This window comes from Moschus berezovskii, chromosome 8 (assembly GCF_049115385.1).
Source record: "Moschus berezovskii isolate FMDL1 chromosome 8, NW_MosBer_1.0, whole genome shotgun sequence".
NCBI classification, from domain to species: domain Eukaryota; kingdom Metazoa; phylum Chordata; class Mammalia; order Artiodactyla; family Moschidae; genus Moschus; species Moschus berezovskii.
In genome coordinates, this window is record NC_142467.1 from 78,098,653 (window position 1) to 78,126,552 (window position 27,900).

The following is a 27,900-nucleotide window of genomic DNA, read 5'->3' on the forward strand; positions in this document are numbered from 1 at the left end:
CATCCCTCGCGAATGGAAACTTAAGAATCACTTATGCATCAGCTATCGCCGGGTAGACTTGAGGCCAGTAAAGGCTGAAAAGAGAAAGAAAAAAAGTTAAGGGCAGGCGGGCTTTTGGGGCTTATACGGAAAATGATGTCGACGACGAAGATAACGGCAACAGATAATAGATAATACATGCGTACTTGTTAGGAGCCTGGCATGAGCTCGCTTAAAGAGACTCAGTAGACTTGACTCTGGTATCTCATTTTCATAGCTGAAGAAACCGAGAGACCCGAAAGGTAACTTCTTCCCTGCGTATCTCCCAAAGCCGGTCCTGGCTCCTTGAGCCCAAAGCTCTTGCCTTACAGCTGAAGTCCAGCTCCTCGGCCGCTGTCCAGCTCTCCTCCGCATTTCCCCGAGCCCTGGCCACTCCTGACCCCCAGTGCCAAGCCCTGCCTCTGAAGCCCGGGCTCTCCTCCCCGCCCTGCCCGGAATGCCTCCGCGCACGCTCCGCCCCCGACCTCCGGCTCCTCCTCCTCGGTCGGCTCCGCCCCCACTCTCCTAAACCCTCCTCCAGCCCCGCCCCTGGCCCTTTAGCTCCTCCTCCTGTCCCCGCCCCAGGCTCATTTAGCCCCGCCCCCGGCTCCTTTTCTCCCGCCGTCTCTGACCCGCGCTCTGCTGGTGAGTCCGCGGCAGCCCGCGTTCGTTCAAGCGGCGAGGCAGCTCAGCGCCGTAACCTCGCCCAGCTCGCCTCTTAGCGTCCCCGCGCCACCGGGCCCCTCTTCAGAGTAAGTGCCTCCCGGGCGCGCCGGTCCCGCATACACCCTCACAGGACTTCCCCGGCCACTGGGCTGCGGGGTGTTCCTGGGGGCACGCTTTCAGCTCACAGAGAGTTTCTGAAGTAAATGTGAGTGGGTGTGAGTGAGTGCGTCTGAGCGTGTGTGTGTGTGTGTGTGTGTGTGTGTGTGTGTGCAGGCGCGCACAGCTCCGGAAACTCCCGGGAGTTTTACCCAGTTCCTGTGTCGCCGAGATAATCTGAGACCTCCAGCTGGGAGCGAGCCCTTACCGATTCGAGCTGATGACCCCTTCACTTCCACCCTCCTGCCCTAAGCCGCTTACTGTTCCTTCTGCAGATGGGGGTCCCGCTACGTGTCACGCCCTCCTGGTCACAGCTCCTCTGTCGAAAGGACCGCCCCGGTTATCAGAATGTCCCAGATTGCAGACCAAGATGCTGGCCTGAGATTGTAATCCAACCCTGCATTGTAAAATGGGCAGGGACTAGAGTTTTGCGTTGAGACCTTTCCTTCCTTTGAGGAAGAAAATGTGTGTGTGTGTGTGTGTGTGTGTGTGTGCGCGCGCGCGCGCGAGTTCGTGGCTTTGAGCGCTCAGCACCTGATGCAAGAACACTTGGGCGCCTTAGAACCTGGACGGCTGGTAGGCAAGTCCAAGACCAGGTTGACCAACAGGATTTAGGGCCAAAAGATCTTCATTGATTGAGTAACACCGTATTGCTAAAGCCAACAGACTTCCTAAAACAGAGCACTGGGTAGGAGGAGCAGTACTCTGAGAGAATCAAGGGAGGTAGGAGATAGTTGGGTGCTCAATGTTGAAACAACGGAAATCCTTGCGCTACTTAAGACTGATAATTCGACCCTTCTATACATAATTTTTATTGAGGAGGTCAATACTATTTCAATATAGGGTGTATTTTTGCCCTAAAAACATATTTAATTGATAGCAGGACAGTACTCTAATCCACCTGTAAAATGATTCCCTGATTGCTGAGGTCCCATCCAATTATAACGGTCTCTGAATTCTTCTGTATCTCGGTTTATTCTTGCCATGTTCTTGCTGTGAAAGTAGAGATGGCCATAATGTTTTCCCACTTTCTTGATAAGACTTCATTTATGAGATGCTGGCAGGAAAATGGAATATAGAGTAGAAATTATTCATTGAGGCCTAAGGAAAACACAACTATATAGTTAAAGGAAATAACCAGAACAGAGCAGACTTGAAGTTGCCATTGTGCCCTGGCATATGAAACTTAGAGCTGATAAATCACTTTAAGTGCTGCTTATCACAGCAGATATTTTTATCCTGGTTTGAATCCTGTGTTTCACAAAAGTATTTCCACAGTGTTTTAACTAAGGAAACATTATGCTTTGAAATGTAAACATATGATTCCATCCGTCTTTAAGGAAAGAAATAATTATCACACTTAATTAAACACCTGGAAAGATTTATTGCCACCTTCTAATTAGATCTGTCGTGGGGAGTTAAGTCAGCAAGTTATGGTGACACAACTGGCTTTTTTGTAGATTTTTTTGGGAGTACCAGTTCGCCCCATGTGTACTACTTGGCTCTGCCACTTCTTGGCTCGGCTTTTAAGTATATACCTGTAATTTGAATAAAGAAAGTTTAGGAAAATGGACTACCATCTACCTCCCTGTAAAATATGGATACCTTAGACATTGAATGTTTGGTATTAAGGTCTTTGCATTAACGGAAATAAGCTTCTAAGCCATTATATCCATCTAGATTAGCTGCTAATTTAAGAATGATCAATAAAATATTGAATATAAGAAGGTTCCCCCCTAAATGTAGTAATTATACACAGATGGTCCCTTAAATTGTTTTCTTTAAGGGAGACTTTAATCTTAGTGCCTTTTGTTCTGTTTAAATCTAGTAAGAAAAGGGGTGACGTGAACTAGAAAATCTACTTATCTTTGTTGTCTCTCAATTTTCTGTTTCTACTACGTTGCTGGATATAGTCTCCCTCTGTGTAGCGAGTGTTGTGGACAGGCTATTCTGGGAGCCTTACGGAATGGCAGAAACTGAGGATGTGCCCTCACACTGCAGGGGCCAGGAACAGAGCGTTTTATGAGACCTGTTCTCTGCAATTCTTTATTCTGTTGAAATTGGAGGAAAGGGTGTGTGGAGAGAAATGATTGCATCTAAACAGTGGCCATTAGGAAATGCTGTGTGGGGGGAGGAGCAGCTTCTGGATGGTTTATGACTTAGGGAACTTCGAATAGCAGATCCTTGAAACTGAGACTGCCTTAGTGCCAGGCACTCGAGAGACCTCATAGTTTGTTGATTAAATTAATCCTCGTCTGCTTGGATCAGCCCCTTGGAATGAACACATTTCCTTCTTGGAGATTTCGTTTGTCCTCAATCAGAATTTAGCTTTGCTTCCACATCTAGTGGAAGAGTCCATTCTCTACTCCCTCTGTTTTTGCATGGTACAAATTGAGGGGGTTGAGCATGGGGTGACCTCTTGGAGGCAGGGGAGGGTGGGTGATAGTAGATAAAGGCCACCTGTTTTCTCATGGAGGTGGAAGGAGCATTCGTGCAACCCCAGTACCATGGACACTGACACAGGGGCCAACCTGGATAAATGGGGAACACTTCCCTCAGTTTGGCCTTCACAGAATCGGCTCCACTGCAGAGTGTAAGAGTAGGCACTGTGTGGTGCCAGATAAACTTTTATCACCTCAACTTGCCTCATGCTGCCCACATCCTGCCTTTAATACCAAATGCACACAGTAAGAACTCAGCAAACCCCCAAAAGGAGCTTTTAACACCTCAGCCTTCATGTCTCCCTGTGAGAAACAGTTTACTTCCTGCTCCCCTCCCCTTCTAGTTTTGATAACTTTGGCCTAGGGGTCTGAGCCAATTGCATTTTCTAGACTTCTGTCCATCAGTGGGTCTTCCCAATAGCTAAAAATGGATGAGTCATTACGGGTAAAAAGAAAAACAATCAGTGAACCTTGCTGCAAAATGTAAATGAGGTTAAGCAGTACCAGTGAATGTCAATTTGAATTCTGCATTTTGGCCTTAAGAGGAAATGAGCTGCCAGTAGTGGGTAGATGATTCTAGAATGAGAGGCAAGCAGTACCTTAGGGACCATCTGGCCCATGAGTCTTAGATTGCAGCATTGGCCCTTATACAAGTTGAGAGGTGCATCCCCCACATCCAGCTTGCCAGGGCTCCATTCATTCAGGCAGCAGGTATTATTGAGCTCCTACTGTGTGAATGGCACTGTGCAACCCTCTCATGTTTCCACCAGGGCCTGGGATCCAAGATGACTGGTGACATACACAAAAATATTTGAACAGGTCCCTAAAGGTAAATTGATAGTGCAAAGATGGGTTCACAATTCTTCTGAGTTTCACAAAGGAAAGTAAAGGCACTTCCTTAGTACAGTAGATGAACCATTTTCAAAATATTTTTTTATTTCTCAATAATAAGAAGCTGAAATAAATGTCTTTCTTCTGATGTCTATTTCAAACGACCAGAGGCATAATTGCAATAAACCTGAGTCCATAGGTTTTGTTTTCTTGGTCTTGCATGTGAAGCATGGAAATTACCTGAGAAACTTGTTTTAAAGTGTCACATGCTCCACCATAATCAAACAACATCCATTCATCCTTTTAGAGAGCAGTTGCTTTTTCTCTGGAAACAAGTGTTTATGGTTCGGAGCCAAGGTAGCAAAGATTCAGTGTGTGTGTGTGTATACTCAGTTATGTCCAACTCTGCAATCTGGTGAACTGTAGCCCTCCAAGCTCCTCTGTCCATGGGATTTCCCAGGCAAGGATATCGGAGTCGGTTGCTATTTCCTTCTACAGGGGATCTTCCTGACCCAGGGATTGAACCCTTATCTACCTTCATCTCCTGCATTGCAGATGGATTCTTTACTTCTGAGCCACCAGAGCCAGCTGCAAAGCTGGATGGACATCACTAAGTTTGTTTTCCAAGAATTGTATTTTTTTTTTTTTTTTTGCCACCTGCAAGGCTTGTGGGATCTTAGTTCCCTGATTAGGGATCAAACCCAAGCCCTCAGCAGTGAAAGTGCAGAGTCCTAACCACTGGACCACGAGGGAATTTCTGTATTGTGCTTTTTTACATAGAACAAGATGGGTGATTGTTCTCTTGCTGGTCAAACATGAAGATATTTCACTCGAGGTGACTGAGGGGTAGGCATGCAGCCATCTTCCCCACCAAAAAGGGTGAGAGATCACTGGAATGGGCCTTCCCTGGAGCAACCCAAGCTAACTTATAAACAGTGGAGTTTGTTTCTTTAATAACTGAGTATGGAATCAAGTCCAAATTTCCACTTGTTGTCATTTCCTTAACACTGGGAATTAAGATGACTTCTAGTTTAGTCAAAAAGTGATTGGTTCACAGGACACTGATGGAATCACCTGTTCATATCTCGGCTACTACTGGCTGTGTAACTTGGGATAAGCTACTTGAGCTTTGAGCCCATTGCTTTATCTAAAAAGTAGGGATATATATTTCTATTACAGAATTGTTGTTTTAGTTAAGCAGGATATTCCTCTCTTTATATCCAGTGTGCCAAAGCAAGTGGTCAACTTTGCTGGACTGGCCAAATTACTCTCATTTCAAGATGATGGTGTTTGTACATAGTGTATCAGAGAGGAAGAGTGGTGACTTGTACCACATATGCTTTTAACATGAACTTTCCTTTTTTGCCTCTGATGATGCCAGAGAAGCCCAGAGAAGAACAGGCATGTAGCACAGTTTCACTGATTCTTGGGCTTCCCAGGTGGCACAGTGGTAAAGAATTCACCTGCTAATGCAGGAGATATAAGAGACTTAGGTTTAATCCCTGAGTGGGGAAGATACCCTGGAGTAGGAAATGGCAACCCATTCCAGTATTCTTGCCTGGAAAATCCCGTGGACTAAGGAGCCTGGAGGGCTACAGTCCATGGAGTCACAAAGAGTCGCACACAACTGAGCATGCACGCACACACGCAGTGATTCCCGGCTGCAGGACCATGTGATTATATAGGCAAATCTTGCTGCTGCTGCTGAAGAGAAATGAACCAGAACAGGGCACCTGGGTTTTATGTGTCTGGGCAGGAGAAGAGCCATGGTATACAGTAACCCTTCCTGTACATGAGGGAAAGTTTTAAAAGATTTGTTACAGTTCATTTGTGAGCCATGGGTTGCCCTTTCACCTGTGGGGGCTCTTATTTGAAACAGGTAATGGATGAAACCAGGTTTTCCGAGCCAGACAGGAAGTGATGTCTCTGCTGCCCTTGGTGTCTCAAAGTTGCCTTGGCTGTCCTCAGGGAAAGTTGTGAGAGTTCTCAGCTGTAGAAGGCAGGGACGCTACCTCCAGGGCTGTCCCCTGGAGCTAACTCTTCCGGGAACACAGCACTCCGCAGGGCACACAGGACACTGTGAACATTTGAAAGGAGCCACCTGGCCAATACCCCGTTTAAACCTGATTCTTATTCCTTCAAGCCAAATTCACCTAGTTCAAGCCTTCTCCACTCCTGACTATTATTTTATTTCAATAAATGAGTTCCCTGGGACTTCCCTGGGGGTTCAGTGGTTAAGACTCTGTGCTTCCAATGAAGGGGGCACAGGTTTGATCCCTGGTCAGGGAACTAGATCCCATGTGTTGTGTGATGCAGCCAAAAAAAAAAAAAGCATTCCTTAAAACATGACTTATAAATGGCACCATCAACTCAATAGACACACGTCTGAGCTAACTCTGGAAAACAGGGAAGGACAGGGAAGCCTGGCGTGCTGGAGTCCATGGGGTCACAAAGAGTTAGACACGACCAAGTGACTGGACAACAGTAAATAACATGACTGTCAACCAAAGTGAAAGAGACAGAGGTTGTGTGTGTGCTTGTGGAGCCCTCACTGTCCTCATCTTTTCCCATCTCCAGCTTCTTGAGTTGTGTGTAGACTCTCACACACACATAGATGGGAACAAGGGAATTTTATAGAAATGCAACAACAAGGGAATTCTATAGAAATGTTAGTGTCCTCTGAGAAAAAGTGCCGGTACAATGTTGGCCAGAGGTTGCAAAGTTCAGAACAATCTTTGATGACTCAGAACTTTAAGAAATAAATCCAATACCTGGTTCCATCCCTCTGTGATCAGGAAAAAACTCCTTTTCCCCTTCCCCTTCTTCTCTGTTTAAAAAGATGAAGTAGTTTTCTGGGAAATGGCTGGTGTTTGATTCAATACTATCCCCGCCCTGGAAGGGTAGAGCAGTCTAGACTCAGTGATGGAATTCTGTCTGCCTCAGTACAGAGATAGGCCCCAGGTGACTCACCAAATATACCTGGGAGAGGTGGTGAACTCAGACCTCTCCTGGCATTCAGCGATGGCCTCTGTGTAGCCGTTTTGCTCCTTTGCTTTTAATGGCCTGGAACACATGAAGGTTCTTGAAAAAGCAGCTGCTCTTCTTGTTAAGGTGAGAGACTCTTTGTCGACAAGTAACTTCCTGGGTCCCTGCCCTGTGTATCCTGAGTGGGCTGATTTGAGGATACAGCTATCTGAGCAGCCACAGAGGTGATCTCTCAAGTGAAACTTTGAATTTGTCCAAGATGTTGCTCTATTTTAGGGCTCATCTGGGGTCACAGCTCCCAAAATGACTGCAAATTAGAATCATCTGAGAAGCCTGATCCAAAAGGTGCAGATTCCTGGGCCCTACCTACTGTGTTATCACAAAGTGGGGCCTGGGAATCTGCATTCCTAACAAACCTCACAGCCCTCCCACCCCATCCCCAGGGACTGACACCCAGCCAATTGAAAACCCCCAGCCTGGGAGAACAGTTTTAATGTCTTGGTCTCTAAAGATAATTCATTCAGCAGGTATCTGTAGGTGTTCTGTGTTTTTCGGCAGTGGAAAATGCAAATCTCTTGAAAGTAATAGAGTAGCTTTCAAGTTTAAAGATGATTGACAGGAGCATGCCCCAAGTGAACACCTGTGTACCCATCCTAAGAAATAACGAAGTTTATACAAGTAGATCCTCACTGGGTTGAAAAATGTTGACCAACAGCCAGATCAGGAACAAAAAATAACAACCAAAACCACTTGTGGTGTCGCACAGATAGATTCAGGACTTGAAAGCCGTGAAGCAGGGACACCAGGGAGTCTGCTCAGCGCACATTTGTTCACAATCTCGCTTTCAAATCACTGGCGGTGCTGACCTCATTCTTCAGTGCTGCTGACTTGATACCTCGTGTCTCTTTGATCCCTGACATGGGTGAGTGGGACCTGTTGGGAGGAGCCCCAGGCTCAAGACTCTTGAGTTGCCCAGTGGCCTGTTTTCTCTTCCCTGAGTCTACCCCTCTGTCCAGAGGTCCTGGCACCTCCCGGAATCTATCCTGTTCTGAAGGTACCCTTTTCGTGTTGTAATTGGTGAGCAGTAGAAAATGGAGAACAATTTTCTTTGTAATGGTCTTGCTTGCTCTAACTTCCTTTTCCCTCTCCCCTCCTCCACGTCCTCTTCCTTTTCTTCTTCCTCCTCCTCCCTTTGCTTTAGTTTGCATTTTGAGTTGTGTCAGTACTTGAGACTTTCTTCCCTATTTCTAAATTCTGATCAGTTTTTAATTTATCATTCTCATAGCGGCCTTGAAAACTGAATAATAGTGGTCTGCTACTGATGATTGTTGTTTAGTTGCTCAGTCGTATCTGACACTTTGTGACCTCCGTGGACTGTAACCGGCCAGGCTCCCCTGCCCGTGGGCTTTTCCAGGCAAGAATACTGGAGTGGCTTACCATTTCCTTCTCCAGGGGATTTTCCCAACTCAGGGATTGAACCCGCATCTCTTGCACTGGTAGGCAGATTCTTTACCCCTGAGCCACCAGGGAAGCCCACTACTAATGATACGTAATACTAATTTTCATAGAACCATGATTTTTTTTTTTAATCTAGGTTTAAATATCTGACTAGGGACCCACAAGTGTGGATGATTTGAGTTTGCCTGAGGCTTCCTCTCTAGCCAGCCATCCTCTGGGTTTGCTGCCCCCAAGTCTAGCACACCAGGGGCTTTCCAGCCTCATAATTTGGGAAAAGGGACAGATGGAGGAGGTTGGGCACTGACTTGCAGAGACAGACCACAGGGCAGAGAGTGAATCACTATGGTCTTCCTGGTTCATACCTGGGCTCTGAGTTCCTTATAAACATGTCCACCTGAAAGTTTACCCTTCGATCAGTCTTTTGTAAGTTCTCTTCCCTTTTGTGGTTGCCCTAGTATTTGTGTATTCCTGATAATAAATAGTATACTAGATCCCTGTAACAGTTTGCTGGGGCTTTCATAACAATATACTGCAGACTGGGGGGCTTAATAGGAATTTACTTCTCACAGTTCTGGAGGCTGGAAAACCAAGATCAAGTTGTTGACAGGTATGATTTCTCCTGAGGCTTCTCTCTGAGATTTGAAGGTGATCACCTTCCTCTTGTTTCTTTTACATGGTCTTTCCTCAGTGTTCATGCATCTGTGGTCTCTTTCTCTTTGTAAGGACAGCATCCATATTGGATTAGAGTCCTACCCTTTTGATCTCACTGAACTGAACCTTTATAACTTTTTAAAAAGCCCTCTCTCACCCTGGGGTTAGGGCTTCACCATATGAATTTGCGGGGGAGGGGGCAGAAGTCTTATCTATAACAGTCTCTTTTGTAAAGGTTATTACAGAGAGTTCCCTGGCAGTCTAGTGATTAGGACAGGGCACTTTCATTGCAGTGGCCTGGATTCAATCCTTGATTGAGGAACTAAGGTCCTGAAAGTTGTACAGAATGACCCTCAAAAAAGGGAGGGGGTATTACAAATAATACCCTTTGTAATATTATATGGTTTACGTCTACATATAAGTCATACAGCATGGTCAAAAAAAAAGGGGAGGGAGGTATGCCAAATAATAGCCTTTTTGTTATCACATGGTTTATGTCTACAGATATAATCCTCAGAAATCATGGTTATTAGTTTTCACTTTAAGCAATGATCTATTGAAGAAATTAAAACATGGGGAAAAGTTTTTTATATTTGTCTACTTATTTGAGGCTCTTCATTCTTTAGTACAGATCTATTTTCATCATGTGTTTTTCAATCCTTCTGCCTTAAGGAACTTCCTTTAATATTACTGCATTCCAGAGCTGCTGGCAACCAGTTCTCTCAGGCTTCTTTGTGAATGTGCCCCTCATGTCTGTGTGTCCAAATTTCTTCTTATAAGTACAGTAGTCAGATTGCATTAGGGCCACCCGAGAAGCCTCAGTGCACTTGAATCAAACTTTTTAAAGACCGTATCTCCAAATATAGTCCCATTTTGAGGTAGTGGGGGTGAGAAAGTCAGTATATGAAAGTGCAAATCTCTCTAGTTTTAGTGGAACCATGATTTGTTTCCTCTGACCGGGGACCCACAAGTATGGATGATTTGAGTCTTGCTTCAACCTTTCTCTCTAGCCAGCCATCCTCCAGGTTTGCTGCCCTTGAGTCCAGCACATCGGGGGTTTTCCAGCCTCACAATTTGGGCAAAGGGGCAGATGGAGGAGGTTGAGACAGAGACAGACCACAGGGGGCACAATTTATCCCATACCAATTAGGATGGGGTGGGGGTGGGGGCACAAGTCAGCCCATAATTAGAATGCGTTAGGCTGCAGGTAAGAGAGTGCACAGCTAACAGTGGTTTGAGCCGTAAAGACATTCAATTATCTTACGTGACAGGTACCAACCCAGAGTTGACTCAGTGCCTCAAGCAGTGTCATCCGGAACCAGGTTCCATCCATCCTTCTCTTCTCCCATTCTTAGTATGTTATGTTTTTTTTAATTGCAGAACTGCGACCTACTAGACAGAAAATAATTTCTTCTGTGATGGGTATCACAAGTGTCTCCAAACTCATTCAAAGGCAGGAGGAGCTGGCGGATATGGGGGGAGGGATGGGCACAGAGAGGGCAGCGATAAATCTGTTCTACTGTAGTGTCTGTCTTTTTTCTTTTTACTTACTTATTTCTATTTTGGGGCCAGGCTGGGCCTTGCTGCGTAGCATGTGGGATCTTCCCTGTGTGTATGGTTTTTTTTTTGCATGTATGTACTCGATTGTGTCCAACTCTTTGCAGTCCTATGGACTGTAGCCTTCCAGGCTCATCCATCTATGGGATTTTTCAGGCAAGAATACTGGAGTGGGTTGCCATGTCTTCTTCCAGGGGATCTTCCTGACCTGGGGATTGAACCCATGTCTTCTGTGTCTCCTGCATTGCAGGTGGATTCTTCACCACTTAAGCCATCCTGACCAGGGATCAAACCCGAAGTTCCTACATTGGAAGTGTGGAGTCTTAACCACTGGACCACCAGGGAAGTCCCCATCTCTTTTCGTTAGAGGATAAATCTTTCCTGAAGCCTCCTTAGGTCTCACTGGCCAGAACTGAGTTACAGCTGCCAGGGAAACTGTGAAAGTAAGTAGTGGATAGTAGGGGAAAATTTCTACTGTGGGAGGTTGGCAGTACTCATGGGAACAAGGGAGGGAGGCATGATTATTGGGCAGACAAATAATATCTGCACCAGCCCTAGGCTCCCAAGCTCTAGAAGCTCTCTAGCTAAGCCATCACTATTACTGATAATAATAATCCACAGTTTTATTGGAATTAAAATTATCCACCCAGGATGAGTAGTTGGGGAAAAAAAAAACAAAGCAGAGATGTGGAAGGTATTAATCACACATATATACTTAAGCACTGCTAGTAATGACTTTTTAATGTTGTGGGTTTATAAAAATAGCACCACTCACTTTGGAGACAGTAGGCTGCATTGAAACCCAGCAGATGTTCATCAAATAGAGAGTTCTGTAGGTTTATAGAAATGTTTACAACACCAATCCAACAACGGTACTTTTTGAGTGCTTACAGTGGGGCGGGCACTGTGCTAAATGCTTTATACACATTGTTAAATTCATCTTCCTAACAGATCTGTGAGAAAGGTATTGTTGTTAATCTTCATTGAGGCTCTGGGAGGTTAAATGACCTGCCACAGATGCGTGGCTGAGCAGGGAGTCACACCCTCAGCTTCATCCCATCCTCGTGCTCTGAACGGCTGCAGGATATTACCCCTCAATAAAACTGCTCTAGACTCCTCCAGCCAGAGTCTGTATCACAGCTTATGTCCCATTTTATTCTTCACATTTTAAGATTGAGAGAGAATTGACATTGTGGTGTTTTTAGTAGTAGAAAGATGAACCTTGAGAGTGTGCTCGGCTGATACTGACTCACCTAGTGACCTTCAACAAGCCACCTCAGTCTCCTCAGCGAGGTGCAGGTGACGACCGAGTCTGTGGGGCCATGTCCAGGCATTTAGGGTCTGTCATTCACAGACCCTTGCCATTGCAGATGATACTAAAGTCCTGTGTTTATTTCAGATGTAATTCACTAATGTATTTCAGCATAAGGATGTGGAAGTTCAAGATCAATGGTGATGCACTTCCCAAGTAGAAAATAACATTTATCTCCTTTTTTATATTGGGAAGAAGTTGGACAATTTTCATAACCCAGACGAATGTGTGTTTCATTATTGGCTTGTACAGAAGATTGCCAGTCTGAGATGGGAAATTTGTGCTCAGGTTATAGAATCATAGTGTGAGGCCAATTCAGTAAAAGCTGGGAAAACTCTTTTTAAATTGATTTTTTTTGTTTATTTTTGGCTGCGCTGAGTCTTTTGTTGCTTTTGAAGGCTTTCTCTAGTTGTAGCACCTGTAGGCTACTCTTCGTTGCTGTACACAGGCTTCTCATTGCTGTGACTTCTCTTGTTGCAGAGCCCAGGCTCTGAGGCATGCATAATCTTCCAAGACTAGAGGTCGAACTTGTGTCCCCTGCATTGGCAGGTCTATTCTTCCCCACCGTGTCATCAGGAAAGTCCTAGGAAAACTTCTTGATGGTCATCTTGCAGAGACTGCACCTTGCAGAAGACTTGGCAGCTGGGAGTTGGTCTTAGCAGATGCAGGGCTAAATATGCTTCTCGTTTGGTGACTCTGATCCAGGGATGCAATGCAACTGCTGCTCCAGGTCCTGTCTGCAGAGTTCAGTGCAGACCTGGGGAGCCTGTGTCTCTTCTCTTAGTCCTGAACTCACTTGCCAAAGCTGTAATAACATTTTGTGTGTGGCAGTTCACTCAAACTTTAGGATGTTTAATGTTTGGGGAAAATTCTTTTTCTCATTTTTTTTTAAATAGACTATTGCTAATAATATGCATCTGGAGCTAAGTAGGGGAGTAAGGGGTGTAAGGTTCTTGTCTAATTCTGGGAACTCAAAGCTGCCTTACCTTGGTATGCTGAATGCTACAAGTTTGAGTCAAATGATTAATCTTATCTCTGTGAGAAATCAATACCCAACAGTTATTTGCAATTCCAGTTAAGCATCCAAGAGGTCGTTTTGAATTGAGAGCAGCTTTGAGATATTTTGGAGTACACTATTTGCCATACGATTTAAAACATAATTTGAGGTGTTACGAGGCAAATTTTCATTATAACAGTATTCCAACCTGGATTCCTTGTCTTGGAATTAAACCTCCCACATGCTATGTGGCAGGGCTTCAGTTCAGTTCACTTCAGTTCAGTTCAGTCGCTCAGTCGTGTCTGACTCTCTGCGACCCCATGAATCACAGCACGCCAGGCCTCCCTGTCCATCACCTACTCCCGGAGTTCACTCAAACTCATGTCCATCGAGTCGGTGATGCCATCCAGCCATCTCATTCTCTGTCGTCCCCTTCTCCTTCTGCCCCCAATCCCTCCCAGCATCAGAGTCTTTTCCAATGAGTCAACTCTTCGCATGGGTTGGCCAAAGTATTGGAGTTTCAGCTTCAGCATCAGTCCTTCCAATGAACACCCAGGACTGATCTCCTTTAGAATGGACTGGTTGGATCTCCTTGCAGTCCAAGGGACTCTCAAGAATCTTCTCCCACACCACAGTTCAAAAGCATCAATTCTTCGGCAATCAGCTTTCTCCACAGTCCAACTCTCACATCCATACATGACCACTGAAAAAACCATAGCCTTGTGGCAGGACTTAAGAACAAAAAGAAATCATTTAATGTCACCATGAGCAGTTCATTGAGACAGAAGGCCTTCCTAAGATACTGGCTTCAAGCTGATTGGCTGCTTCTCTGTTACCCTGCTGGGTTTTCTACCAGTTGGCTGTTACTGTGCTGAGAAGTCTAGATTTTCTTTTTTTAACTTAAAAAGAAAATGTTACTTTATTGCTTTTTATTTAAAGTATAGTTGATTTGTAATATTAATACAACATAGTGATTCAATATTTTGTAGATTATATTCCATTTAAAGTTATTATAAAATATTAGTTCTATTCCCTGTGCTATACAGTATATATATCCTTACAGCTATTTATTTTGTATTTGGTAGTTTGTACTTCTTAATACCTTCCCTTCCTCTTTCCCCTCCCTCTCCCCTCTCCTCAGTGGTAACTGCTGTCGCTAGTTTGTTCTCTCTATATCTGTGAGTTTGTTTCTGCTTTGTTATACTCATTCATTTGTGTTATTAGATTCCACGTATAAGCAATAAATACAATATTTATCTTTCTCTGTCTGACTTGTCTTACTAAGCATAATACTCAGTTCCATCCATGTTGTTAAAATGGTAAAAAAATTTTTATGACTAATATTCTATGTGTATATAAATACACACCAGTTCTTCATCCACTGGTCTGTCAGTGAACACTGAGGTTGCTTCCATGTCCATGGGGTTCTCCAGGCAAGAATACTGGAATAGGTTGCCATTCCCTCCTCCAGGGCATCTTTCTGATCCAGGGATTGAACCCATGTCTCTTAGGTCTCCTGCACTGGCAGACCATTCTTTATCACTGGTGCCACCTGGGAAGCTCTGCATCACATGGTAGTTCTATTTTTAGGTTTTTGAGGCACCCCCATACTGTTTTCCATAGTGGCTGCACCAACTTACATTCCCATAACAGTGTGTAAGGGTTTCCTTTTCCTCCACATTCTTGCCAGGATTTGGTATTTGTGGTCTTTTTGGTGATAACCATTCTGACAGGTGTGAGGTGATATCTCATTGCGGTTTTGATTTGTATTTCTCTGATGAGTAGCGACATTGAGCATCTTTTCATGTGCCTGTTGGCCATCTGTATGTCTTCTCTGGATAAATGTCTATTCAGATCGTCTGCCCATTTTTTGATTGGGTTTTTGTTGTTTTGATATTGAATTATATGAACAGTTTGCATATTTTGGGTATTAACCTGTTATATAGGTCACATCATTTGCAAATATTTTCTCTCATTTACATACAAACATATATACACATATAAAGATGAAATACTTTGTGAGTTCATATTGATATTTCCAGTTCAAATTCAAGACTATGGGGTTTTGTTTAATCTCTTCTATGTTGCAGTTGTATTTCCTTTCTTTCATACTTACAATCTTTGCTTTTTAGTCCCAAAGGAGATAGAATATCTTTTAATTACCCATTTATTATCCTGTACTACACATACATCAGTCTCTAAATAATCAGCTATGATTAATGAAAACCGTAAAAGTAGTTTGTTTGGCATGTCCCTACTCATTCTTCCCCAATTTTTTAAATGGTTGTACTATATCTGCTGCTGCTGCGTCACTTCAGTCGTGTCCGACTCTGCGTGACCCCATAGACAGAAGCCCACCAGGGTCCCCCATCCCCGGGATTCTCCAGGCAAGAACACAGGAGTGGATTGCCATTTCCTTCTCCTTCTACACTGTCAGATAATATAGCCATTATATACTAAAATAGATCCCTTTCAGTGCTCAGTCATATCTCTACAGGTAACTATATATGTCATGCTAATCATCAATCCTCATATCACTATCTTTACAAATTTTGATTGAAGCTGTTTCTCTAGTGGATTCCTTAGGTAAGGCTCATGGGAAGAGTATTCTGTAATTTCTTTTTTCCTCCTAATTTCTTGATAAAATCGTGACCTTTATATTAAAGGTCAGTTTTGCTGGGTATAATCTACTTGGCTCACATTTTCCTTCCTTGAGAATCTTAAATATGTTACTCCACTTTCTTTGGACAAAGTATCATTGTCAAAAGTCTGATGATGATGATAATTTAATTTAATTAGCCTCTATAGGTTGCTTTTGAGAGCATCCACTGCACATCTTTCCCCTTCAATCTGCTATCTGTCTAGCCTTCCTGCACAGTGCTTAGAGAGCTAGTAAGTTACCAAGTCCAAGTTTATGACTTGGTCAACCCTGGTGCCAAACAATCTCTCCCTCTCGTTAACCTAGAATGATGAGCCACTTGCTCCCAGTAGCTATAGCTTTTTATTTTTGTAACCTCAACTGTACCTTGTAATGGATAAAGAGTTAGCACTAAACACATCCTTTTCCAAGAAATAACTGAATTGGAAAGGTGTGTTTTTTCCCCTTTCCTTTAGCCTGTTCAGAACTGCCCTGCCCCTTAGGCTCTTTGCCTCCAATCAGGTGCACCCTTGCCGCAGACTCAGCTGTGCTCACCAGGGCAGGCCCTTCTCTGAGCGGGCATGTGGGCGCTGCACCTGTGGGACCCTGCCCCTGTCCTCACCGCATCGAGATGTCACACCATGTTCTCGTGATACTGCTTTCTCAAGATGAGCACTAGGAGTCCCTGGCTCACAGAGTGCTGGCTCCACAACAGACACCACCATGGTCCCCACACCTGCGTGCGTGCCCTCCCCACGGTCAGTACTTCGTTTCTCACTGTGAGTGTTATGGCCCAGGCCCCTAGCATGTGCGGCCCAGACCCCTGCATCTCTGAGAGTGCCTGACCTTTCTTTTCCTGGCTGACCTTTTTCCTCTTCCTATTTTGATAATCGGAACCAATGGCAGGACATCATAATGGGAACCCTTGCCCAGACATGATCCCTGATTTTCTTATACACAAACACACTCTTTAGTTTTTGAAATGGAAATGCCAATTGGTCAGCATTGATACCACATTGGCCAAAGCCCCTGCTGCTTGCTTCTTTATTACCTGGGTCAGCCACACATTCTGTTTATCAGTTGAGTTTGTGGCCTGTGACCTCTGTTACCTCCTAATTCTCTGGGCACTGTCATATGGGTATGACCTTGCCCGATTTTCGGCTTCACCTGCACTGTGGTCAGAGATGTCCCTGCCCTGGCTCTCCTTGTCAGGTCCTGGCCTGTGGTTGTGCTTTTTTTTTTTTCATTCTTTCTTCTGGAGAACCTCCGGGGTCTCCTGCATTGCAGGCAGATTCTTTACCAATTGAGCTATGAGGGAAGTCCTGGAGTACCTCAGGTCCATGTAATTAAAAAAAAAAAAAAAAAGAGCATTGTGGTACATGACTTTTAAAAACATTCACCTGCATTTTTTTTTCCTTGTGATGAGAGCTTTGAAGATTTATGTTCTTGGCAACTCCCAAATATATACTACAGTGTGCTTAATTGCTCAGTTGTGTCTGACTCTTTTCGACCCTCTGGACTATAGCCCACCAGGCTTCTCTGTCCATGGGATTCTTCAGGCAAGAATACTGGAGTAGGTTGCCATTTCCTCCTCCAGGGGATCTTTCCAACCCAGAGATCAAAATTGAGTTTATTTACAGGGCAACAATGGAAAAACAGACATAGAGAATAGACTTACGGACATGGGGAGAGGGGAGGAGAGGGTGAGATGTATGGAAAGAGTAACATGGACACTTACATTACCATCTGTAAAATAGATAGCCAACAGGAATTTGCTGTATGACTCAGGAAACTCAAACAGGGGCTCTGTATCAACCTAGAGGGGTGAGATGGGGAGGGAGTTGGGAGGGAGTTTCGAAAGGGAGGGGATATATGTATACCTATGGCTGATTCAGTTGAGGTTTGACAGAAAACAGCACAATTCTTTAAAGCAATTATCCTTCAATAAAAAAATAATTTTAAAAAATCAAGTCTCCTTCATTGTAGGCAGATTCTTTACTGCTGAGCCATCGAGGAAGACCACATACTACAGTATTATTGACTATAGTCACCATGTTGTACATTACATCCCCACGACTTGTTTATTTTATAACTGGACATTTGTACTTCTTGACCCGCTACCCCCTTTATCCATTTTGTCCACCCCCTGCAACCCTCCTCCCGCCTGGCGACCCCATTCCATTCTCTGTATCTATGAGTTTAGTTTTATTCTGTTTGTTCATTTGTTTTGTTTCTTACATTCCACATATAAGTGAAATCATATAGTATTTGTCTTTCTTTGACCTGTTTCACTGAGCGTAATGCCCTCAGGATCCATCATGTTGTCACAAACAGCAAGATTTCATTCTCTTATGACTGAGTAATATTCCATTATAAGGCTTCTCTGGTGGTTCAGTGGTCAGGAATCCACCTGCCAATGTCGGAGACACTGGTTTGATCCCTGAGTCAGGAAGATCCCCTGGAGAAGGAAATGGCAACCCACTCCAGTATTCTTGCCTGTGAAATCCCGTGGACAGAGGAGCCTGGTGGGTTACAGTCCATGAGATCACAAAAGAGTAGGACACTACTTAGCAACTAAACAACAACAAATATTCCATTATATATATGTGTATATATATAAATATCTTCTTTATCCATTTGACTGTCAGTGGATGTGGTTGTTTCCATATATTGGTTATTGTAAATGATGTTGCAGTGAACACAGTGGTGCATATATCTTTCTGAATTAGTGTTTTCACTTTCTTCAAATAAATACCCAGGCTGGGTCATATGGTAGTTCTGTATTTATTTGAGGAACTGCCATACTGTTTTCCACAGTGGCTGCACCAACCCAGATCTAGTGTTTCAAGTCTCAGTTGATACAGACCTTGGAATGAGTCTATTGCTCCAAGGAATCTCCATAGGCAAATATGAACTTATATAAACACGTAGCTATTTTTTATTCCTCTTTTGTTAATTTTAGCAGAAATTTTGCTGAAGGCTTTTGCTTCTTTTTCTATGCCCAGCTACGTGTGTTTTTGTCTTTGGCCTCTGGTTGGCTCCTGGTAAACCAGCTGTGGTGGTAGACGCTCAGTATTCATCAAGCGCTTACTATGTGCCAGGAATTGTACTAGGCTCAATAAATGTTGAGCCTCTACCAAATCCTCAGTTCTATTGTTATTATTTCCATCTTAAAGATAAGGAAACTGAGACCATGAGAGTTTAAATCCTTACTCAAGGCCAAAACCAAAGCTGATATTCACATCCTTTGGTTCTTAACCATATTGCTGTACTTCCTCATGAAGAAATATAGGCTCAACAAGGACCTTCTATATTGCACAGGGAACTATATTCAATATCTTATAATAGCATATAATGGAAAAGAATCTGAAAAAAGAATATATATACATGTATAGCTGAGTCAATTTGCTGTAACCTGAAACAGTGTAAATCACCTATAGGTCAATTAAAAAAAAAAAATGAAAGAAACACAGGTGTTACCGAGGCAGCTTGTAGGTCTTGCCCAAGGTCAGTAACCTTGCTGGGCTCCAGGGGTTGGAAGGTGGAGCTGACGGCTCTATGATGTTTAGTTCTTGAACAGACTTCTGTTAGAGCTATTTAAGAGCCTTGATTTAGACTGTGCAGCATGAATGGGAGGGGGAGTGGGGAGTAACAGAAATACAGCTCCAGAGTCTCACAGCATGGGGTAGCCCCAGGTTTGAAAATCCATTGTGAGGCCTGCAGACATCCTGAGTGCTGCTTGTCTTGCTGATAACAGGTCAGTGTTGTTAGCAACACTTGCTTGTTAACACAAGGGGTGGGAGAAGGAAAGGGACACTTCAGTGTGTCAGTATTGACACTTGGTAGACATTCTAGTAGTGAATTTGGTGGAGAAAGGGTTTTAAATTATCTAAAATAAGATTTGTCTGTGCTGTCTCTACATACGTTCTCATGATTTTTTTTTAGCATGATTGTTTCTATCCAGGGAAATATTATAGACACATTTTGCTTATGTGATGTTTTTGAAATGATTAGCTGAGGATGCAGATATTTTTGGGCTTCTCAAGTGGTGCTAGTGGTAAAGAACCTGCCTACCAGTGCAGGTAGATGTAAGAGACATGGGTTCGATCCCTGGGTTGGGAAGATTCCCCTGGAGGAGGGCACAGCAACCCACTCCAATGTTCTTGCCTGGAGAATCCCATGGACAGAGGAGCCTGACAGGCTACTATCCATAGGATCACAAAGAGTCAGACACGACTGAAGCAACCTAGCACACAAATGTTTTTTGGTACTGTATAATGGAGAAAGCTCTAGATAGGTATGTGGAAGGTGGGCTGTGCGGTGACCTGCTAGGTGAGTTTGTTGAGATAGTCGCCCCTCTGGGTCATAATCACCACATCTGAGAAATGTAAGGTATAGACTGGATAATCTCTGATCCCTTTAGCTCTGAAATTCTGTGATTCTGATTGTTGATTGTTGTCATCTGAATTTTTCATTGCCATTTTAACCATGGAAACCAAGCCACTGGTAGAGCAGGAAGGTAGAGCCCTGGATTTCTCTGGAAGGAATGCCACCCTGCCTCAGCGTGGAATGGGGAATTCCATACCAGAGCCTCAGGGTGGAAAACTAGAACTCTGGCCCTGAGTCTTTCCTGTAGGCTCCAGCACTAAAATGAGATACTCCTGTGAGTAAATTTATTTTTAGGTTATCTTTGTGTTCCCTTTCATTGCTAAGATATGTGGCTGCTAACTATATGAATATCTGAGGAAATTTGCTAAATTATGTCTTATACCAGAGAGCCCATCTGTGACTATCCAAGAAACTGATAGAAGTGACCACAAGTTAATTTGGTTTGAGACTAAAAGAGTTTATTGCAGTGTTGTATTTAAGAATAAACAAAATGAAAACTTTAAACAACTTAAATATGCACAAACAGCTTATATACATTACAGTACTTCCATGACATGAAACATTATGCAACTTTAGAACAAGGTTGGTCTGTGTGTACTGATGTGGAAAGATCTCTAGGACAGATTAAATAGAAAAGCAAAATAATGATCTCATTATGTTTTAAAAAAGGCATATTATGTGTTTATGAGTGCATAAGCTTTTTCAAAGAATGAACAATACACTATTAATAGTGGAATTTGGATTTGAAGGAGAAAAAGGAGTTTAACTTCATTTTATGCCTTCTATTGTTCTTAAATTTCATAATAAAAATACATTTGGTAAAGGAGAGAATTTAGATTTCAGTTGAGTTTTTGAGGCAGTCTAATATTTCCTTTAGTATTAGTTGCTCAGTCGTGTCTGACTCTTTGGAGCCCCATGAACTGTAGCCTGTCAGGCTCCTCTGTCCATGAAATTCTCCAGGCAAGAATACTGGAGTGGGTAGCCATTTCCTTCTCCAGGGGATCTTCCGGACCCAGTGATTGAACCTAGGTCTCCCGCACTGCAGGCAGACTCTTTACCATCTGAGCCACCAGGGAAGCCTAGTACTTTCTTAGAAAAATCTTTATAAACAAAGCATACTGAGCAAAGCAAGATGTTAGTAAACACGAGTCTCCCAGTATTAGATAACCCCCTACCTCCCCAGCCTTTACTGTCCTCTTCTTAACACACAGCTCTCAGATTACACATCCTTTAACCCCAAATCGCCAGTGGCTCCCATTGTCTGTCTTAAGTCTGGAAGTGCATTATTGTGGACCAGCAGCTCACGGGCCTGCTGGTTCATCGTCCACGCATCCGGCACTATTTGTCGAGGACCTGGGGACAGGATACAATGCTAGTTCCAGGATGTGTAGGTGATGGTTGTGCTTTTCAGAAACTGTATATGACTTCTTGGAGCCTCAATCTTCTCACTTATAAAACAAATTGTTGGGATTAAATAGGAAAGCAAATGCAAGACTCCTTGCCCAGGCCCCAAAGGACAATATTTGCTTGCTTGCCTCACCCTTCTCTCTGTATTGAAGGCCAAGTCTGATCCCCACTACTCTTCTGCATGTTTCCTTTGGTTCCTATTCCTAAAGTGTGCATTGTTCTAGCACACAACCCACTATTCCTTGCTTTCATTTTTGCTGGTTATATCCCCCTTGCTTGCATGCCCATCACTTCTCTTTCCTGGGCAAAGACTATCCTTCAGGGTTTGGTTCATATGTTGCCTCCTCTATGCAACTTTTCCTGGTCCTGTTCTTTAACAGGAAAGAGTCCAAGAATAATGTCTTCCTCTTAAGAATTTGAATAGCTCATTCTGGTCTCCCTATCTTTATATCTTTTATATTATCACTTATGACACCGCGCCTTAATTGGCAGCTGTCTGCCCCCAACTATGGAGAAGGAAATGGTAACCCACTCCAGTGTTCTTGCCTGGAGAATCCCAGGGACGGGGGAGCCTGGTGGGCTTCCATCTATGGGGTCACACAAAGTCGGACACGACTGAAGTGACTTAGCAGCAGCAGCAGCAGCCCCCAACTAAATACTTTCCTGAGAGCAGTAACTAAGTTTGGTTCATGTCTAGAAGTCATCTGTGTCTCCATGTTCTCAGGAAATATGAATGACTTCATTTTTATGATTACCCAAATATCATTTTTACTTTTCTTTAAAAGATTGGTGGTGGTTTGGTCACTAAGTCATGTTCGACTCTTACGACACCATGGACTGTAGCCTGCCATGCTCCTCTGTCCACAGGATTCTCCAGGCAAGAATACTGGAGTGGGTTGCCATTTCCTTCTCCAGGGGATCTTCCTGACCCAGAAATAACCCCCTGGTCTCCTGCACTGCAGGTAGATTCTGTATCGACTGAGCTGTGAGGGAAGCCCAAACTAAAAATGAGGACATGGTCTTGAAATCCACTATCCACAGCAGGTTAGACAGAGTTTATTTCCCCCTTCTGGGATTAATCTTGGAAATTGTGTAGTAGCTGTTGCTGAAGAATATTCAGGAAAGGAGAGACCTCTGTCTAGCATGGTCCAGGCAGTCACTGCCTTTGAGTAACTGGCTCATAAGATCTTGTCTGATGAGGTCAGATCTTATCCTGATAATTTCAAAAAGCAAACAAACTACACCCACTATAAGACAACTCCTAGCAGAAATAAAGGAGATTAGAAAGAAAAAAATCTTAGGTTTCAGATGTGTGTGAGAAAAACGTTTCATTTTTCATATTTCTTTCTATCTTTATCCTTAGTCATACAGTATAGCTATGGCCATAGCATATACACAGTTTAATGTTCTGCTTTTCTCTTAACATGATTTCCTACAGTTTCCTATGTTTTTACGGGCATTTTTGACTCTGTTTTCTCAGTGAAAGGATTGGAGTTCAATTGGTACCTTTCTTGAGTAAGAAATGGAGACACTAAAGCAAAGATGTAGCCTAAGGAAATGTCAGCATAGTGTATTTTTAAAAGATGTGATCTTATTCTGATACTGCTGAGATATACTGGAGCACAAATATTATCAAATAATTTTATTAAATCTTGCAGCACAGTAAATGAGATTAAGATCATGAGCCACTTTAAATGTTTTATTAAATGGAAATACAGCATCTTTAAGAGATTAGACAGACTTTTGCCCAAGCAATGGCTCTTTATTCACAAAAGCGTGTGGGGAACAGCTGGAAGGCAGTCTTTTCTTATCAGCAGGTTTGTGTAACTAGCTTCAAGTTGTTTGCTAATGAAGTCCAGGTCTCCCACAACTAATAGAACGGAATAATTTTATGTAGAAGAATCAAACCCTAGCCTCCTTTTTCAGAAGAAATTAATTTGACTGGTGCCTGTAGGCAACGAGGTGTGTTTAACATGTGGAAATCATTAGGCTAAATACCAGAATCTCTTTGAGGTCTGTGGATATAGTCTCTGAAGAGAGAGAGAGAGGCATTTAAAACCAAACTGTACAGAATTCTAACAAGCACTCTATACTCATTCTTGGAACTAATCCTCTGTCTTTGGCCCCAGGCTAAATTGACTAGATTTTTACTCCCTTTGTTGATTTCAAGCCACATTCACTCCTTTCTACAATGAGAACCAACTGCCCTTTAATGTGATTTTGCAGCTTTCCTATAGGGAGGTTCTTAATTATTTTGCTATGTCTATCACCTGTCAGAATCATTCCTATAAATGTCAGTTCAAGGTAAGTTTACCCTCTGGGCCAGCTCTCCTGTTAGGAATTGGTATATTTCATCATTTCAGATGGTCCCTGATTTACGATGGCTCGACTTAAGATTTTTTGATTCTATGATGGTGAGAAGGCCATGTGCATTCTGTAGAAACTGTGGTTTGAATTTTGAATTCTGATCTTTGTCTGAGTTAGTGACAGATGGTGCATACTCTTTTGTGATGCTGGGCAGTGAAGCCCCCAGTCAGCCATGTGATCATGATGGTAAACTACCCATACACTTAGAACCATGCTGTATTCACACAACCATTCTGGTTTTCACTATAAGTACAATATTCCATGGACTTCCCAGGTGGCGCTAGTGGTAAAGAACTGTCAATGCAGGAGATGCTGGAGACAAAGGTTCGATTTCTGTATCAGAAAGATCCCCTGGAGGAGGGCATGGCAACCCACTCCAGTATTCTTGCCAGGAGAATCCCCATGGACAGAGGAGCTTGGTGAGCTACAATCCATGGTGTCACAAAGAGGGTGAGAGACGAGTCCTGAGGTAGAGATGAGGCAAGATCTCCCTGTACTCCTGGCATCCTGGCAGTATTTCCTGGCAAGAGGAGACTGGCTATCTCAAGAGGCAATGTTCTTGTGTAGAAATGCAAAAAATAGTGTTGGAGGTGCTCCAGGGAAGGAGATGGCTTGTGAAGCTGATGGATTTTCAGTGGCTGAGATTGTGGGAAAAGGTGTTGAAGGACAGAGCATCGGGAGCCTAGAGGGGATGGAACAGCATTAGGTATTTGTGTGTTCAAGGAACATGCAGCTGGAGCAAAACCTGGCAAGGCGAAAGGGGCAGGGCCTGTGAGGTCTTGAAGGGGAAGCTGGGAAGTGTGGAATTTTCTTTGATTCCTAGTGATAAGAACCAGGAGAATTTTTGAGCAGGCAAATAGCATAATCATTGTCACAGCTCAGCTTTTGTCTGTGTGTGAGCTTTAGGGTTTTGGGGCCCTTGTTTCCCTTTTCTTCCTTGGTATTATCCAAGTTGTCAGCTCTGTAATTTCTAAAATTCTTTAACACTTCTCCCCACGCCCCTTAACCACATACTTCCTTGTACTGTTTAACTTTTCATGCTTTTGTCTTATCACAAGTAGATTATAAGGGTCATAAGGGCCATATCTGTATCCACTCCTATTTCCCCTGCTGTGCCTAGTGCACTGGATGCCCAATAAATATTTGCTGATTGGATAATAGCAGCCAATTACTGTATGTAAGTACAGCCACAGCTTCCTTCCTGTGGGGCATAATTTACAGCTAAACCTTTTTCAAGAGAGAGAGCAATCATAGTGGATTTGATTTATGTAGGTTAAGAAAAAAAAAAGAAATATTCAGAATCAGTTTTGTGATCTTGGTGTTTGCCGCCAACATATTTTTAGGAAACTTAGGATAATCCTTTTATTTTTAAAATCCCATGGATTATTTTCAGCTTCAAACAGAGTTCTTATTTTGCCTAAAGTAGGCAAATGGAGTAATAGCCAGCCACAGAGTGAAGTCAGGGCTGCTTGACTCTTTGAACAGTGAAAGGTCGCCTTTTTTCGTGCTGATGTAAAGACACTGATGGAATGAAACTCTCGTTTGGGATTTGGGGCAGGGTTTTATCTCCTTCCCCTTTTCCTAATTTGAATGAAATTTTCATTGTCTCTGTAATTTCATTTACCAAATGTTTCATCACATTCTCATGATTGTTGGAGACTTTTGCTTCCAAGCTATCAAAGACAATTTGCTTTCTTCTCCTGACAATGCCCCCAAACCAGTGAAAAGGGCAAAAGATCAGGAATATTTTCTGCATACTCTATTCTTATAAACCTAGGAGATATCTATAACCCCAAACCACACAGAACTTTAAGAAGGAAAGCAGATGAAGTGAATGCAAATGAGTTTGCAGAGAGAGACGGTCAAGAATAAACTGCTTGTGGGAGAGTGAGGAGGGAGGACCAGAGGTCACTGATGTGCTCACGGAATCCCAGGAAGGCTCGGAAGCAAGTTCCCAGTTCCCCAGGGGTGAGACAGAAGGCCCTACGATGTTTGTGGGGGGGATGTGAGAGTTGACAAGAGGTATAAGGGCATCCTACTTTGACTAAGAAGAGAAGTTCTTCAATAGCAGCTCTGGAACAGAGAATAAGCAATCCAGAATGGGGCAGAGCAAAGAAGGCTCCATGAGGGATGTGGGTGAGCAATGAAACTGACTAAAAAAGAAGGAAATGGAAGTCTGGGTTTAAATCCTGTCTCTATCACCAGTGAACTATGAATACAGCAAATCAGTTAATGCCTCTGGTCTTCAGATTCCTCTGAAGGTTAGAAATAAAGGTTGCTGCTGCTGCTGCTGCTGCTAAGTCGCTTCAGTCGTGTCCGACTCTGTGCGACCCCACAGATGGAAGCCCACCAGGCTCCCCCGTCCCTGGGATTCTCCAGGCAAGAACAGTGGAGTGGGTTGCCATTTCCTTCTCCAAGAAATAAAGGTTAAAGGTTAAAATAAAAGGTTAGAAATGTGATGTTTAAGGGCCATTCAAACTGTTGATATTTTGACATGATGTTGGGTGGAAGGCAATAAAACCCCAGTAGTTCCACTTCTAGGTGTCTGCCAAAGAGAAACAAAAAGATATTCACACAAATACATCTAAGAAAATATTTGTAGAAGCATTATACATAAGAGCCCCAAACTAGAAAGAGCCTAAATATCCATCAGTTGGTAAATGTTTAACAAAATGTGAAATAGTTATACAATGGAATACTATTTAGCAATTAAAAAGAACTACTATATATACTAGGAGAAGGCAATGGCAAGCCACTCCAGTACTCTTGCCTAGAAAATCCCATGGATGGAGGAGCCTGGTAGGCTGCAGTCCGTGGGGTTGCTAAGGGTCAGACAGGACTGAGCAACTTCACTTTCACTTTTCACTTTCACACATTAGAGAAGGAAATGGCAACCCACTCCAGTGTTCTTGCCTGGAGAATCCCAGGGATGGGAGAGCCTGGTGGGCTTCCGTCTATGGGGTCACACAAGTCGGACACGACTGAAGGGACTTAGCAGCAGCAGCAGCAGCAACTATATATACTACAACATGGATGAACCTTGAAAATATTATACTAAGTGCAAGAAACCAGATACAAAAGACTGTATTGTAAGATTGCCTTTATATGAAATGTCCAGAAAAGGCAAATGGGTAAAGAGAGAAAATAGAGGCATGGTTGTCTGAAGCTGAAGTGAGAATGGAGATCAAGGGCACACAGGCACTTGTGGGATGATGAAATTTTCCAAAACTGGCTGTGGTGACGGTTGTAGAACGTTCTAAATCTACCAAAGCTCATTGCGTTGTACATTTATCATTATAAATTGTACCCCAGTGAAGCTGTAAAAAAAAAAGAAAAAGATAACCAACCAACAAAGGGTAAGGGAAGGAGAGGTGTAAGTGACTCAGGGTTGGCAACATGCTGATGATTGTTGAGGGTGAGTGATGGATAGTGAGGGCTTGTTATATGTTTCTTTCCACTTCGTGTATGTTTGAAATTTTACAAAATAAAAAAGTCTAAAGATATAAGAATAAGGAAAAAAGGCAACCACAAGCCTATTCTGTGGGTGTCAGGTAACACTTGTGATATGTATTTTACATGTGATAGCAGGGAATGTTATAGACATGCTTAGGATATAATTTAAACCCCATTGACAGCAAATCTGTAGTCTATCAAGTCCCTGTTTTTTCTTTTTTAACTTAAAAAAACTGAGATACTATTGATGTACTAGATGCACAGCATTATATAAGCTACAGGTGTACTTATATAGTGATTCACAATTTTTAAAGGTTCTAGTTTACTTAAGACTATTATTATATTTGGGGGCTATATTCCTATCAAGTCATTTTTAATGTGACTTACCCTTTACCTCAGCAGGCATTTGAGAAAAGCATGGTGACCACATCATCAGAAAGAAGCTTTCATTTTTATCAGCATGTTCTGTTTAAGTGTTACACATTTTAGAGAGGATAAGGTTAAAATAGGCTTTCTGGCTTTACAGGGAACCCTACATCTTAGAAAAGTAGACCATCTAAAACCATGTCATTTG

At 43.1% G+C, this 27,900-nt stretch overlaps 1 protein-coding gene across 2 annotated transcripts in view; it reads left to right on the forward strand.

Annotated features, from left to right (window-relative positions):
* Positions 1–626: 626 nt before the first annotated feature.
* Positions 627–27,900, forward strand: part of TNFAIP8 (TNF alpha induced protein 8) — a 162,073-nt gene continuing 134,799 nt past the window's right edge. The window contains exons 1-2 of one of the 2 annotated variants that reach the window (XM_055428912.2): positions 627–770; positions 11,014–11,206. In XM_055428912.2, the coding sequence (XP_055284887.1) occupies position 11,206 (1 nt within the window). In that variant the 5' untranslated portion in view covers positions 627–770; positions 11,014–11,205. The remainder of the gene's footprint in view (positions 771–11,013; positions 11,207–27,900) is intronic. The other variant, XM_055428914.2, reaches the window with a different exon arrangement.